This window comes from Urocitellus parryii, chromosome 2, assembly GCF_045843805.1.
Source record: "Urocitellus parryii isolate mUroPar1 chromosome 2, mUroPar1.hap1, whole genome shotgun sequence".
Classification (NCBI taxonomy): domain Eukaryota; kingdom Metazoa; phylum Chordata; class Mammalia; order Rodentia; family Sciuridae; genus Urocitellus; species Urocitellus parryii.
Genome location: NC_135532.1, coordinates 171,939,876 through 171,956,398, shown reverse-complemented (window position 1 = coordinate 171,956,398; position 16,523 = coordinate 171,939,876). Strand labels below are relative to the sequence as shown.

The following is a 16,523-nucleotide window of genomic DNA, read 5'->3' as shown; positions in this document are numbered from 1 at the left end:
TGCTAGGCAAGCGCTCTACTACTGAGCCACAACCCCAGCTCCCTGTCATAGATTCTTTCAGGCTTTCAATTAAAAACATTTTTACCAAAATTTATTTCATATTTTTTATTGCAAGTTGCAGGGTTTTTTCACTCAATAATTAATCATAAAAAATTTTCCATGAATACAGAATCATGTCACTATTGCTTAAAGTCTCTACCTTATTTGGGAGAGGGGTTTAGCCTCAAGCTACTACACCCCCCAATCCTTTTTATTTTTTATTTTGAGACAGGATCTCACTAAGTTATTGAGGCTGTCCTTAAACTTGAAATCCTCTTGCCTTAGCTTCCCAAATTGCTGAGATCACAGGCATGTGCCATCACGTACATGTGTCTCTACCTTATGCTCAATGTCCTACACTTAATTTGGCTAATCCCCACATTCTCAACTCCACCCCTTTTTAACTCACCTTCTTGGATGAAATTTGGATTTAAGATCTGAAAAACACAAAGAAATAGAAAATTGCTTGAATCCTAAACTACTGAGAGAGGACAAGAGATTTTTTACTCTAGAAAGTTAAAAAGAAAGTTACCATTCAGGGAGATGCAGCCTGGAGCCTAGCCTGTCCCTTGCTATGATGTACTGCTGTCACAGTAACAGACCCCTCCTCAACAATGAGGGCACTTATGCTACTCTCCTGGTAATTGGGTTGGCCAGGCAGGTTTATGGTCATTTGGAATTTGGCTAGCTGCCTTGCTCCTCAGTGGCCTTCCTCCCTTCAGTATTTGCTGAGGCAATCAAGGTATCGATTCTTCCAGCAAAATTTCAAAAACAGAGTACCTAAGACCTGTCAAGCTGCATGGGTCACTGAAATGAATTCACTCAAGTGATTTCCTTGCAAAGGTCCTCCCTCCACCCCTCCCAACCTCCAAGCAGGGGAAACTTCCCTCCAAGCAGCTAAATGCAGATCTTCTCTGGTTGAAGGGGAAAAGAGAGGCCCAGTCTGCCCATCCTGTCCCAGAACAGCCTCTTGCAGCACAGGCCTCCAGAGGGCAACCTGAAAACAACTGAACTAACCCTTCTGATCCTTTGGGATGCCTGGGTGAGCAAATGGCCCATTGAGTGACTTGCTAGTCTCACGTAGGGGGAGAAACTGCTAGAGCCCAAGCTGCCTGCCTCCGGCAACCTGATCTTCCACAGAAGGGAGAATGTTCTAGCTGACTAACCATTCTGGAAAGTTACCCCTTCTTGAGAGGATGGGGACTTTGACCCCCCAACCCCATCTTTTGTATTACTTCTAATCATGCAAGTACAGGTCCAGGTCATAATGCCTGGCGTGGTGAAGCATTGACTTTAGAGTCCACGAGGCTGGGGTTGCCTGTTTCATATCATGTGGTTGTACGATCATAACTTAACACTGACTAGCTTCCACTTCCTCCACTCTAAAGTGAGGATAAATAGTACCTAGTACAATGTTATCACAAAGATTAAATGAAATCATGTATATTAAGTGCTCAGCACAATGCTTGGCAAACAACAAGTACTTTACCTGTTCAAATAAAGATCAATTATTTTTTAAGAATATTTTTATTTGTTCTTTTTAATTATACATCGAAGTAGATTGTATTTTGATGTATTATACATATATGAAGTATAAATTCCCATTCTTGGGGTTGTACATGACGTGGAGTTACACTGGTAGTGTATTCATATATGAACATAGGAAAGTTATGTCCGATTCATTCTACTGTCTTTCCTATTCCTAACCCCTCTCCCTTCCCTTCTTTCTCCTCAGTCTAAGCAAGTGACCTTCTATTCTTTCCCTCACCCCCATTGTGTGTCAGCATCCACATATTAGGGAGAACATTTGGCTTTTGGTTTTGTGGGGATTAGCTTATTTCACTTAATATGATAGTCTCCAGTTCCATGCATTTACTGGCAAATGCCACAATTTCATTCTTCTTTATGGCTGAGTAATGTTCCATTGTATATCATATACCACATTTTTCTTTATCCATTCATGGGCACCTGAATTGGTTCCATAGCTTAGCTATTGTGAATTGAGCTACCATAAACATTGATGTGGTCATGTCACTGTAGTATGCTGATTTTAAGTCCTTTGAGTATATTCCGAGGAGTGGGATAACTGGGTCAAATGGTGACTCCATTTCAAGTTTTCTGAGGAATCTCCATACTGCTTTCCTTAGTGGTTGCACCAATTTGTAGTCCCACCAGTAATGTATGAGTGTTCCTTTTCCCCCACATCCTTGCCAACATTTATTGTTATTTGTATTCTTGATAATTGCCATTCTGACTGGAGTGAGATTAAATCTCAGTGTAGTTTTAATTTATATTTCTCTAATTGCTAGAGAGAGATGATGAACATCTTTTCATATATTTGTTGACCATTCATATTTCTTCTTCTGTGAAATGTCTGTTCAGTCCCTTTGCTCATTTACTGATTGGGTTATTTGTTGTTTGCTTGTTTTTTTTGGTATTAAGATTTTTGAGTTTTTAAATATATCTTGGAGATTAATGCTGTATCTGAGGTTCAGGTGGCAAAGATTTTCTCCCACTCTGTAGGCTCTCAAGATCAATTTATTCTTAGCATTTTCTTTTTGCTAAGATAAAGAAGCTTATCTCTTACAGTTTACCTTGGAGAATTCTTTCCTTCATAATGAAGCCTCCAAAACTCATGTGCCTTCCAGAAGAGCCCAAGTGAGGCTCCACACTTATCTCCCTCCATCTGTCCCTGCCTTATGTGTACATCCATGGTTTCTCTGTGTATTTTCCTTACATAAGCCCTTTGGAACACAGATGTTATTTACTTCTTTGGGTTTCCCTTTGCAAACCAACTTCCCACTTATATCACTCAAGTTTTTCATGAAGTGGGCTGCAGAAAACCATAGTGATGCCAAGTTCTGGGGTTGAAGTGTGCCCTTGCTGGCCACCGCGTGCACTCTGCTAGTCTCAAAAGGTCACTGCCCAACCTTCCTTTAAATCCATGGTTCCCAATTCCTGACCAGGACAGCTTTAAAAGCACAAAAACACCAATGTCTGAGCCTCATGCCAAGAGATTCTGTTTTAATTGGTGTCAAGTGGGGCCTAGACATCTGGAGTTTTGAACGATCCTTCAGGAACTTTCAAATGAATCAACCCACAGCCTGGTTTGAGTTCCCCTCGATCCAAATAACTGATCTATGATAAATCAACTTCCAGCTCCTGAAACTTTCATGTGCTGTGGTGGGGGGTGCATGTTGGGGGCACTTAGTAAAAGCTACTGCTCTTTTCATACCTAAGAGACCCTTCTTTGTGTGAAGATTCTAGGCCATGGCAGGGGGAAGGATGTAAAAGATTGCTCCAATTGACCAGTTGGGTCAACAATCAATAAACATGGTAAGCAGCACTTGCAACACCTGTAGGGGGCACTAAAGAGACCATATATTTATCAACCTGGATTAGGCAATCATATCCAGGTGAGTCATTTGATGTGAAAGAAAAGGAGGCTAAGAATGGTTCCCCCCACCCCATTCCCAGTACTGGGGATTGAATGCAGGGTACTCTACCACTGAGCTACATCCCCAGCCTCTTTTATTTTGAGATAGGATCTCACAAAATTGCTGAGGCTGGCCTCGAGCTTGTGATTCTCCTGCCTCAGCCTTCAGAGCAGCAGATTTATAAGTGTGTGCCACCATACTTGGCTGAGCCTAAGAATATTTTCTAAATGTTAGCAGTGGTTATCTCCAGTTGGGGGATTCAGGGTAGCTTTCTTTCTACTCAAAAAATATTGACTGGCCAGGCACGTGGCACATGCCTGTAATTCCAGCTACTCAGGAGGCTGATGCAGAAGGATCACAAGTTTGAGGCTAGTTTTAGCAACTTAGTGAGACCCTGTTTCAAAGTAAAAAAAAGGACCAACGATGTAGCTCAGTGGTAAAGTGCCCCTGAGCTCAATCCCCAGTACTGCAAATATTCATATATACACAAACACACATATGTATGAATATACAAACATATATTTATATTTATACATGTATGTATATGTGTTTATGTGTAAACACACACACACACACACACACACACACACATACACACACACACAGAACTCATATTGACTGTTCTTCTCTAAGACCTGTAAACAGTTTTGCAGAAACAGAAATACTAAGACACAGATCCTGCTCCCAGGATTTATAAAACATTATCTGAATTTTGGGTGACTTTTCCCCTTTCCTTTCTTACCTGGACTTTCCAAATATTCTCTAGTCAACATGTTTCAACTTCATAAAAATTTTAAAGGAAAAAAAGGTGAAGTTTTCCCTATTAGACTGTAAGCTCCTCAAGGACAGGACTCAGAATCTGCCATACATTAGGCATTTAATACATGTTGGTGGATGGAAAGTTAACTTTTGACCTCACTTCAGTTCTCCCAAGCATTTAGCACTGGTTTATAAATAAAATCTCAAAAGAGGACCAAAGTTATATAAAATAAAAATAATTACCTCTGGGTAAATGACTAATTAGATTTGACTAGAGCCTGCTTTCAAACACAGATGGAATGCAAACTTTTTGGAAAATGATTTTAAAAAAAAGATTCAACCAGTCACCTCTCAGGGAGGAGGATCTTAGCCCTTGCCGTGCAGCAGAGTGTGGACTCTGGGATCAGACAGGGCACAATGTCCAGACCCAAGGCCACATACACTTCTTGTCTTGGACAACATTTTAAGCAACATGGGCCTTAGTCTTATCTGAAAATTGGGGCAAATAATGCCAACATGGAAGGGTTGTTTGACATAAGGACTCAATTTGTTTGACGAAAAGTTACTGAGCTGCTGGGCATGGTGGCACACGCCTATAATCCCAGCAGCTTAGAGGCTGAGGCAGGAGGATCCAAGTTCAAAGCCAGCCTCAGCAACTTAGTGAAGCCTTAAGCAGCAAGACCCTGTCTAAATAAAATACAAAAAGGGATTGGGGGTGGGGGCTGGGGTTGTGGTTCAGCGGTAGAGTGCTTGCCTCGCACATGTGAGGCACTGGGTTCTGTCCTCAGCACCATATAAAAATAAACAAACAAAATAAAGGTATTAAAAATTAAAAAGGGGGGTGGGGCTGGGGATGTTGCTCAGTGGTTATGCACCCCTGGGATCAATCCCTGGTTAAAAAGAAAATTACTGAGCTGACCCTTAATTATGTAGTGGTAGCAGGCAAGGAGATGTTTATCCTCAACAGCCAACTGTCTACTGGGGAAGATGAAATTAAATGGCATCTGCATTTGACACAGTGCCCAACAGCTGTTAATGACCAGCCTTCAACAAACATGGAGCTCTAAACTCTCCCATTCCACCCCTGCTCAATCATAGGACTCTAGGGTGGAAACAACTTAGAACCAGTAACTTTGTATTTCCCATCAGAATGGGGATCCACAGGGAGCAAGCCATTGAGTCTATGCCAGGAATCTCACAGAGGAGACAAGTGACAAAGGGACAAGTAGCAGGTTAATATATCTTACCCCCCTCTCTCTCTCTCTCTCTCTCTCTCTCTCTCCTCTCTCTTTTTTTTTTTTTTGGTGATACTGAGGATGGAACCCAGGGCCTTCCTGTATGCCAGGCAAGCACTCTACCATTGAACTACACCTCTACCCTTACAAAATTTTAAGTAGGACTTCAAAAACTTGGACTGGCAGGTTTTTAACTTCTTTAAAACAAACAAACAAACAAAAAACACCTCACCATTGACTTGGAAGACTGTGGCAGGAGGAGTGCAAGTTCAAAGCTAGTTTGGGAAATTTAGTGAGACCCTCGAAAGAGGACTAGGGATGTAGCTCTGTGGTAGAGCACCCCTCAGTTCAATTTCCAATACCAAAACAAAACAATACCAAAAACAAACAAACAAAACAAAACAAAAACTGTAGCTTAAAGAATTTGTCCTATTCCTTTTTCTCATCACATAATCCCAACTGTGTTATGTATAGTATTGAATACACACACAGTTTAAGAAGCAAATATTCCTAGTTTGGGTGTAGACATTAGTGGGGGTGCTGGGAGATAGGCTTAATTGCAGGGTCTCCATCAGGAAGGGTCTTGTGGAAGCCATCAGTCTTTGTTCCTCTGCTTCTTGGCTGGCCCAGGGGAGGCGAGTCCAACTCAGTACAGGGTGTTGTTGATAATGGTAATGACATTACTGATTTGTGTGGCCTTATATAGTTGGCATAAACTACTCACAAGTGCCTTTGTTTGTGCCTTCAAAACCCTGAATGAAGTGCAGAGTCAGTGATATTTCTCCCCATTTCTCAGATGAGACAGGAAAGTGAAGCTGAAGATCCTCAGTGGTGATAGAGGGCTAGACCGGAGAGCACCCAAGAGCCCAGGGCTCTTTTCATGGCAGTTCATTGCAGCAGGAGAGGCTTGGGAAAAGCCTGTGGAGCTTTGTTGTTGATGTCATCAGCTTACCTGCTTAGTTTTGTTCCCTGACTCTCTATCCCACCTCTTTCCATTTCTCCTTGTTAAACTTCCCCAGCAAGGCCAAAGAACTTGGGCAAGATCCATCTTAATTTTCCCCCCCTTTGGCAGTCCTGGGGATTGAATCCAGGGGTACCCCTGAGCTACATCCCCAGTCCTTTTCTAAATATATACTTTTTAAAATTTTGAAACAGGGTCTTGCTAAGTTGCTGAGGTTGGCCTTGAACTTGTGATCTTCCTGCCTCAGACTCACAAGTCATGTACACCACCCTGTCTAGTCACTAATGTGTTTTCTAATTCTGACTTTGGATTATGTGACAGAAGATTCCTTGTTTTTCTCTTTCTACCTTGAAGCAAATCAGAATATGACCTAGAGAGGGTCATGACACCCTTCTCCCACAGTGGCCAACTTGCCTATGTTGTCTATGGCTCTCTACACACTACAAGGCCCTTGAGGACAGGGACCATCAGGCTTTTTGTTCACTATTACTGCCTCCAAGCCTAGCACAAACCCTGGCACATAAGTATTCTATATTTGTCAAATCAATGAAAATTTAAAGTGGTGAGATTCTAATTTGGGGGAGGAATGCTGAGAAAATTTCTTGCCATGAACTTGAAATGTCTTCCCATCTTCTTGAACTGAGAATGTGACTTGCCCAGGAATCCTATTGGTCATTATCTAAGATCCAGCCAATAGTGATCTTTCTGTCTCTTCATATTTCTTGGGTTCTGCTCCTGAGCTGCAGGTATCCTAACATCTTACCTGTATTATACTTGCCCTATCAGATTTGTGCAGACTTGGAAGACAGTAACCCCTTCACATGTTATGTACCATCAATCTCGGTGCTTAACACAGTATCTTTCATTTAGCAGAAGATCAAGTATTTGTTGAATCAAATTAACTGAGGTCAAATAATGAACGGGTCTCCTAGCCACCACTAGCCACCTCGTCTAGTGACCATTGTTGGTGTGCATATGGACCTGCAGTGCTAATTATAAGCCTCACACTTTTCTTGAAATTGAATGTTATCCTTCCTTAGAAACAGGTGGAGAGTCAATGTAAAATGGTAGCGAGGAAGGGGTAGTGAACTGGAATCTGAACAATGAGAAGTGGCTGTGGAGGGAACCTGATGTGGTTCGTGTATTAAAAAAAAAAAAAAAAAAAAAAAAAAAAAAGCATGCTCTCTGTTCGGGAGATGCAGCGGAAAATGCTGGGCTAAGTCCAAGAGGAGGCAGCAGGCACACATGGGAGAGGACTGCTCAGGAATCTGGTTTATTTGAACAGCAGAGGGCGATAGGTAGTAGGGCTTCCTCCGAGACTGGAAATAAGAACCACCTACAATGTAGCCCATCAGTAACTTAGTTTCTTCCTTCTGGAGAGAAATCCAATCATTTTGATTTTTCTTCAAAACAGAATAGCTGCCAGGTAAGAGGAAATGTTGCAGGTAAAAATCAACCAGCACTGAGTAACATAAACTGAGGAAAACTTAAGTCTAGCCAATGTCCAAGGGTGAGGGAGAAATTCCATCTAGAAAATCAGTTATCAACTGATTCCAGGAGAGAAATATCCTGACCCCCATTTCTGCCAAATCCTTCATACCCAGTCACAAAACTGAGTTCAAACTACATACTGATGATGCTAAAGAAACAAAAATGGTCCAAAGAAACTCAGACCAAATGTCCTGAACCAACTCAGCTGCAGAACCAACATTTCTGACTACCTCTTTATTCCCTGTTTGCTTGTTTCATGGGAATCTGTGCAGAGTAAGAAGAAAGGGATTTTAGATAACATTTGGCAAAAAGAAAAAAAGAAAAAACAAACCAACCAACCAACCAACCAAAAACCAACCACTTTCTGGGCTGGGGATGTAGCTCAGTGGTAGAAGGCATTCTTAGGACCGTGAGGAGGCCCTGGGTTCAATACCCAGCAGAGCAAACATATAAAATAAAAATTTCTCAACACATAGGTATGACTTCTGATTTGGAGATTTATCTGTTCCTGGTTTCAACCTGGCCAAACCAAAGCACGAGGGCGAGGATGGAGCGTGGTGACCTCTTCTCCAATAGCAGGTTCCAACAGCAACTTCTCCTGAGCCAATGGTACCTGTCATCTTGTAAGTGGTGTATAACATCAATGACAGGGGCCAGGCCTTGAGACTAGGGTGAAGGTCCGCAGGACACGCATGCCTGAAGCAGGCTGAATGGGAGTGCTGGCGTGAGAAACCAATTCAGACATTGCCACCAGGCAACGGAACTTCCTTTCTTGGCTGCTGTGGCTGGGCTCCTGAGTCACTGGGAAAGGGCGTGTATGAGGCCCAGTAATCACCCCAACAGTCAAGGGATTCAAAAAGTTGTTAAGGTAGAAATTCTCCTCCTACAAGTAGACGTGCAAGAAGGAGGGCCTGAGCCTTGGAGTGCAGCTTCCTCCTATGGCAAGCCAGGCTGGGGCTCTCAATGTGCTAAAGAGCAAGACCTGCTCTTTAACTGGTTTGTGACCTTGACCCCGTGAACCTGTTTCCTCTAGGAAGGTAGGAAACGCCACCCTACTGATTTCACAGGGTAGATGTAAGGAATAGAAAACATAACAGATGGGACATGCAGTGGACGGTCTTCTGATTCTCCAGGCGAGGGACAGGCCAGTGCAGCTTGGCTCCCTCCCTCAAGGCAGCATATAAATCAGTCTGCACAGAGAGTCAGAGCAAAGCTGGGCAGGAAGAGAGTCTCCAAGCCAAACACATCAGATCCATTACAAAGAAAATATTTTGTCAAAATGAGAGGAATGCAATGCTTTGCTTTTCCTCCAAAGGGCTCTTTCTGTTAAAAAAATACTTTAGATGAAATACAGAAACAGGCATTGGTGGAAACAGTCTGGCAATGCCAGGAGGTGGGTCACCTGATGAGGGGTGTAAAAATTTCCTTCAATCTGTCTGGCCAGGTTATTTTGAAGCTCCGAATATGGGACAAGGAGGCCAGATCAGCTGAGATGGGAGCAAAAGATTGGCTCTTTACAGACGGGGCACTGCTAATTGTGGATTTGGTGAAGGAAAGAAGGGTCAGCCCTGGCTACTCATACCCTCCCCAGACCCAACTCCAGTTGGGTCTCCGTAGAAAATCTGCCCAGGTCATTCTTGCCACAGTCCCTGAAAATTCAAGGCACTGAATCTTCTAGCTCCTATTCTGTCGCAGTCTCCTTGCTTTCTGAGACTGTTGTGTTCCACAGCAAAGTCCTTTGGTGCCACACTTTATATCTTCAGTATTCAAAAGAGCTGCACATGCTGTATGCTTGACCTGTGTAGCTGCCCAGAGAAACCTGAGGCTCAGGGAGGGTTGCTGGCCACAGCTCACGCCGCTGGCAGTATCCATGCCAGAATCCAAATTTTCTGACTCCCTTTCCATGTGATCCTGTTTTTATGTGACTTTCATTTAAGTTCTACTTCAGCCTTGGAAAGCCAGGATGGGCAGAAATGATATTTTTCTTTGTCGAGCTGGAAAACTCAATTAAATATTCTCACAGAAAAATTGGCACTAGAAGGGAGGTCTTCTCCTCTGCCAGGATCTGTGTTTTAGATTAAAAGCACCTAGAGATGGGGTGTGCCAGGCTGCTACAGGATGGTGTGTGGTAGGGAGAGAGGGGAAGAGTAATGACCAGGGAAAACCAGAAGCTACCTCAGGGCGCCTTCTAGTTTTATTTTTTCTTTCTCTTTTTAAAATTTGAAGTACAGGGGATTTTTATTAATGAGACAAGCATATGGTTAAGTTGCTGAAGCTGATCTTGAAGTTGCAATCCTCCTGCCTTGGTCTCCTAAGATGCTGGGATTACAGATGTGCATCAGCACACCTGGCCACCTTCTAGTTTTCTAGCATAAAGTTAAAATTTCCTGTGCCGCAGTTCACCCCCTTTTTTAATGGAAGGGGCTGGGGGGACAGATGACAGGAGGGAGCTAATGTTTAGTGGGCACACAGTACATTTGGGATGATAAAAAAGTTCTGGAAATGGATGGACATACATTGTGAAGGCACTTAATGCCACCAGACTATACACTAATCAGTGGTTGAAATGCTCAACTTTACATTGTGTATGATTTACAACAGTAAAAATAAATGAAGAGGATGGAGTTAACTGAAAGCGTCAAAGGTTCTGTTGATTCTGAAAATCTGCTTCTTACTCTGATTGGAAATTTCCTCCAAAATTAACTTCAACTTCCAAGTGTTTGTCTTTTGCTTGTCTTTCAGAGCCCTTTCCAAGATCTGTTCTTAATTCCTGAGCTAAATACCCGGCAGCTGGCATGGGGCCCCTGGGGAAAAATGTCTATACTTGTTCTGTGTCATGAATGAGGCTGGCACTACTGAAAGGCTGGGGCAGATATGCAGTCTTCTTGAAATCCTTAAAATTTCTTATTCTAATGGACTGAGCTTCTCTTCTAAAAGTAGAATTGAGATTTTAAAAAATAAAATGCAAGTATTTAATTGGGTTTGATGTAAATGCTGGGCTGAGATTCTATATTCTTGAAGACAAAGGTCCAAGCCTGGAGGTTGACCCTGGCCTTTCCCAGTGTCCAGATGGCAATGCTGGGGTTGAGAAGTTAAGTGTCAAAATGCAAGAATTGACAGTCCTCAGAAAATGTTTCCATGGTGTATGGATGTGGGAACAACCAGTCTTGCCTGGGTCCTAAGGGAAACTCAGTACAGTGCAGAAAGGATTCAGGTTCCTTAGAGATGGGCGAGGGCTGTGTGAGGGCAGATGCCGACCTGGACACGCAAGCACTGGCTCCAGCCTTGAGTGTCAGCACAGACATGATGGCAGAGGCAGGCCTGAGAAGCTGGCAGGATGATTAGTAGTTCCTCACCCAGGAAATGGAAATCAGCAGTCCAACCCGTACCAGGAAAAAAATGAACTAACTTGTTCCCAAGGTGTCCTAGTGTTTGATTCCCACTGATTGGACTCTTCTTCCATGTAGAAACATTTATCTCATATATAATACTCCCCTTTACTCTCACTCTCAAAGTTTTATCTGTGCAAGGAAAAGCTCTAGAGACAGATGGTCATCATTTCGAGATCTGTTCTCGATAAGGATAGTCATAGAAGGACAGGGGACCAGGCCACCAGGGAACCACATGGACCTAGAGCCAATCTTGCAAAGGCTGGTGAGTGGGGCTGGGCTTGAGAATCCATAAGCTGACTCTGCAGGGGAAGGAAGAGGAGGAAAAGAGCAGAGCTAATTGCTCCCTTTCCATAACAGGGTATCTTTTGTCAACCAGATTCCTAAGACTCAACATGCTTTATTTCTCTCTTAATTAGCTTTCAAGGACGTGCCTATTATCTCCTCCAAATACTAGGGTGGTTAGAGACATATGCCAGCCTTGGGGTGGCAGGCACCCAGTGGGTAAGCAAAATCCCCAGGAAACTGCGCCTTAAGGGGACCCTTCAGTTCACCATTTGAGAGAAAGTAAAGAATGCTTTGGTGACATCATTCCCATGGAGGCAGGAGATGAGTCTGTACACAGCTGGGACTGGAAGGAACATGATGAAACCAGGTCAAGGGCAGTCAGTCAGCAGGGTAGGATTTAACATCTGGAGACCTGGTGCTGAGCAAATGCATGGGTACACAGTGCCAGATTGACAGCCAGGGTTCCAGTAACAGAGGAGGCTGTAGTTCAGCCCAGCAAGAGCATAGGACCTGCTCCCAGAGCCAACACCTATTGCAGTGTCATGTTCAGAAGACAAGGGTGAGGTCAGGGGCCAGCCTGGCTCTGGGAATGAGGTACTAAGTGATTGCCTTAACAGCAAGAAGACTTCAAGAGGTGGCACTCCAAGTTGGTCTTTACTATGTCCCCTTGGTCATTTTTTCATCTACCATGTTTGTTGCCATAAAGTTCTACTTGCATATCCCTTCAGAAATTTTCAAGTCATGACAAACAAAACAGGTTAATTTCCCACATCCGATTTGTTATTTGTTATTTGTGTCAAACTAGCAGTGCCACAATGCTGGCTTTTCCTCTGGCTGCTCATATGCCCAGAGTTAATTTCAAGATGGTAACATATTCAGAAGAGCACACTGAAGCTTAGGAGGATCTACATGGAATGTGCCAGGGCTACAAGCATGACTACTACAGAATCATTAACCAGGATGTTTGCAGCTTCAGATCACATGCCCCTTAAGGGTTTGAGTTAACTGAAATTTCTGCCTAAAAGAAACTTTGTGCCTTGATCATTGTATTTGAAGAACGTTTTTTGGACATGTATCAGCACAATTTTTGGCTTTTCTCTTTTCCACATGTACATCATAATGTGTTTGTTTATGCACCTAGTAACACCTCCAAGGGAGCCACCTCACTCAGCTCTCAAAAGGGCCATCAGCCTCCATGAATAAAAACCTTAAAAACATGTTCAATTGGCAAGGCAGCACTAAGGTATGTATGTGTGCACCTGTGCATTTTTTCTCATCTAGATGTAGAACATAGCATCTGATTACATGAGTTAACTTTTTCAGTGGGTGCTACTCACCTGGTCGCACAGCCCTCTGCACCCATCTCTTCCTTCAGAGAGTGGGAAAGTCATGTTTGGCCCTCTAAGCCACCAGAGCTGGACAAGGTCCCAAACTGCCTTCTGGAACACGGATATTTGGCTTTCCCCCTCCGTCTCACTAGCCCACCCTGCTTGCAGCTGGTATCTTTGACACATGCCAGAAACACCTGGCCTGGAGATAAAGTGCCACTGGCATCTACAAGTTGATATTTACCTAACCCACAGATGCTGGTGCCTATCCTATAAAATGCAAGGAAAGTAGGAACAGAATTTTCCCTCAGCTTCCTTATTCTCTAAGATACATTTAGGCTACAATGGCCACACCCACTTCCTCCCACAGTGGAGCGCTGTATTGACCACACCTGCTGGATTTAGCTCAGTGGCAATGCTCACATCCACAGGGGACTATTTTATTCTGGAAGAAATCCCATTTTCCACCATTTGCCTCTGGTCTGTTTCCACGCAGTTGGCTTCTTCCACAGCTGGTTTACCCATCTCAGGCCTTATGGGCTCTCTCAGGTTTTGTGGGGGTTCTCAAGAATATGGCAGACTTCTTTGAGATTAGGTTAAATTAAATTTAAGAATAATAATTTAAGGTCCTATCACATCTCATACAGTTAAGTGAAAAGCTTAGGGCTATATAAAGGAAAAGCTTTTTGAAAAACATTCCCTATTTTGCATTTACAGGAAATCTTGGAACTTTTATCTGGTATTGGGAATGAGGACATAGCTTTGGAAAAAAGCATTGCCATCTACTCTGAAAGACAATGTGACAAGGACAGCCAGCTCGACACTCGATCAAATTCTCTGTGGTTTGTGAATTTGTGATGATTGTATTTCAGTGCAAACTGTGGAAGAGCCATTGTTTCTATAACCCCATGGACTACAAGGAGTCGGAAGTGAATGTTCCTGTTGGCAGAAGCACAAGTTCATCTCCCTCAGCCCTGTAAACCTGGAGAGCAGAAAAGGTCCCGCCTGCCGTGTTCCACTCTCACAATCTCCAGAGAGACCTCTGCCCACGCTCTGGGAGGAAGGCCATCCCCAGGGTTTCTTTTCCTTCATGTGATGATATAGACACTGCCCATGGACCCCAGGGATGGGGCAAAGGTGTGCCTCCCAGTTGCTCTTATCACACCTCATTTGTGACCAACTTGCTACATGTAGTGACCAGGAGCCAAATCACCTGCAAAACCTCACTTAACCCATGACTTTTCTGGAGCATTGAAGGAGGAATAAATTCCAGCAGAAGAAGGACAAGAGGAAGAAGGTAAAGGGGAAAAAGGAAAAGTCCAAGGGTGTAGGAGTGAACAAAAAGGAGAAACAAAGCCACTATTTACAGTGTTGTTTTTCCATGAAGAAAAAAAAAAGTTCTGATTCAAATAATGAGGTTGAATATTTTCAACGCAACGCTAAACCTGCCAAAGAAGAAAATATTAAACAAGCATTCAAGAGAACTACACACTTAGGTAATTTTAAAAAAAGATGAGATAGAGTTTTTCTACCAAAATAGAACTGAATTCAGTTTTTGTTGCTGCTGTTGTTGCTGTTTTAGTTGGGAGGGGACACCGGGAGGTGCCCTAACATCGCAATTTATCCTTGAATGGCTGGCCACTTTAGCAAGGTCACTGTTACAGAACAAAAATCAAAAAAAGGCAATCATGGTAGGAAATAGGATAACATAGCTGCTTCTACCTCCATGCTAGTATTAGGGTCAAGATCATCACACTCTGACTCCTCGGAACTGTTCGTCTCCTTGGTTGGCAGCATGAGGAAGGGGGAAGAAAGAGAACACAGTTAGAATGCAGGTAGCTTTGGCTAGGAGAGAGGAGAACTTCAGAGAAGCATGGTCGATGGGAAACTGGGCAGAGAAGCAACCAAGTGCTTTGAAGATGGGGGCATGAGTCACAAGGGCAGCAGCATGCTCTTTTAAGGGAGAGGAGGCTGGCACTGTGGACAGCTGCTTATCTCACAGGAAAGAGCAATGGAAGCGGCTGAATGAAGCATGAGTGCTGTGGAATTTCAACTGTTGTCTCCTGTGAGGCCGGACTTCTCAGATGGGGGCCAAGGAAAGCACACAATTTCTTTTCCCCAAGAAGGATGTTAGAATGGGTATTAGTTGCTGTTACTCTGCTTAAGGGGGCAAACCAATTGCCAGGCAGACAATGACACATTTTCACAAAATCAATGTGTGGGATTTCCATTGTCCAGAGGAAGGTCTTTTCAGAGGGCTCAATTTACACAATGGATATTATATTGTTGGGGAAAACAAGGGTCAGCTAAACTCAGGACCTGTGATTTCAAAGTGATAGATGGATTATTACAAAGCAATAACTTGAGCTTTACCAATGCGCCTCTCTGCCACACCTGTGCATTCAGGGAGGCAAGTAAAATGCTTAAAGGTGATGTTGTCTGAGCCCTGGGGAAAAGAAATAAAACTATACCAAGGACACAGTGGCCCTTAAACTCCCAACTTCAGCCTTTCACTGAGTTAGGGGTTTAGAAGGCATCCCTAATCCCTTTAACCTGCATGTATTCCCAAACCTAGGATACTGAATGGGCAGCTTTGAGAAATTTAATATGAACGAAGCATCTTGCATTTCTAAGAGAATAATGCTGCAGATAATTTTGCTTTAAAACATCTGCATAGTATAAAAAGAAAAGTATAAAAGAAAACAAAAGAAGTACTTACTTGAATTGAAGTTGCCAGGAGAAATAAAAAATGAAAAATAAATTGATCTTGCATGCAAAATCCTGCTAAACTACTTCCCCTCTGGTCCCGACACTGGGCCCCCCAAAAATAAATAAATAAAAAATAAAAATCCCCATCCACCCCAATTGCCTTGTGAGAATGCTGCGGGGTGGGAGTAGATGAGAGGGACACAGCTCTGGAATACCTTACTCACTTTAACAGAGACTTTGTTGCCCAGAATATCCTTGGGTTTACGAGGCCCTGTGGCTTCATTTTTACCCGTGTTCTCCACTTCTGCCCGCTTTCTCATGCGTAGAGTATGCCATGAACATGACTTCCTGTTGTACCAAAAAATGCACCAGTCAAAACGGCAGGTTGGGGCAGAGTGAGGCGGTGGGCGGGCTCACCGCCACTGAGTCAGGTGAGGTGCTCCAGTCCAGCCCTGGCTTCCAAGGCCCCAATCCTGCATGCCAGGTAGTGGCTGGTGGCTAATCTCACTTCCCACCGGAAGTGAGCAAGGATGAACTTTGACCCTTCCTGAGGGATGTACAAGAGTGATTACAGTATGTGGAGAAAACATGAGGACTGGATCATTAAAGTTCCCTGGGAGGTTTGCAGATCATCTGATGGAAGCTTCTAGGACTGAGTTCTTCTCATGAGGGCAGGGTGGATGGGAAGCAATGAGTCGGAGTGGAATAGGGAAGTCAAAGGAAGTGTATTCTATTGTGCATGAGCTACTGACAGTTTCCCAGGCCTAGATATAATGAACCAAAAGGATGATTTTGAGGTTTCCATCTTATTATTTATGTTTGGGTATGGCCACTCCCAAATACTGTAGAACAGACAGGATTTCTGGGGCAGCTGACTTAATAAGTGG

General features: G+C 43.4%; 1 protein-coding gene across 1 annotated transcript in view; it reads right to left on the bottom strand.

Annotated features, from left to right (window-relative positions):
* Positions 1 to 16,523, bottom strand: part of Kalrn (kalirin RhoGEF kinase) — a 440,727-nt gene that overhangs the window by 23,925 nt on the left and 400,279 nt on the right. The window contains exons 47-48 of the mRNA XM_077795355.1: positions 15,861 to 15,984; positions 449 to 476 (exon numbers count right to left, since the gene is read on the bottom strand). Of these exons, the coding sequence (XP_077651481.1) occupies positions 449 to 476; positions 15,861 to 15,984 (152 nt within the window). The remainder of the gene's footprint in view (positions 1 to 448; positions 477 to 15,860; positions 15,985 to 16,523) is intronic.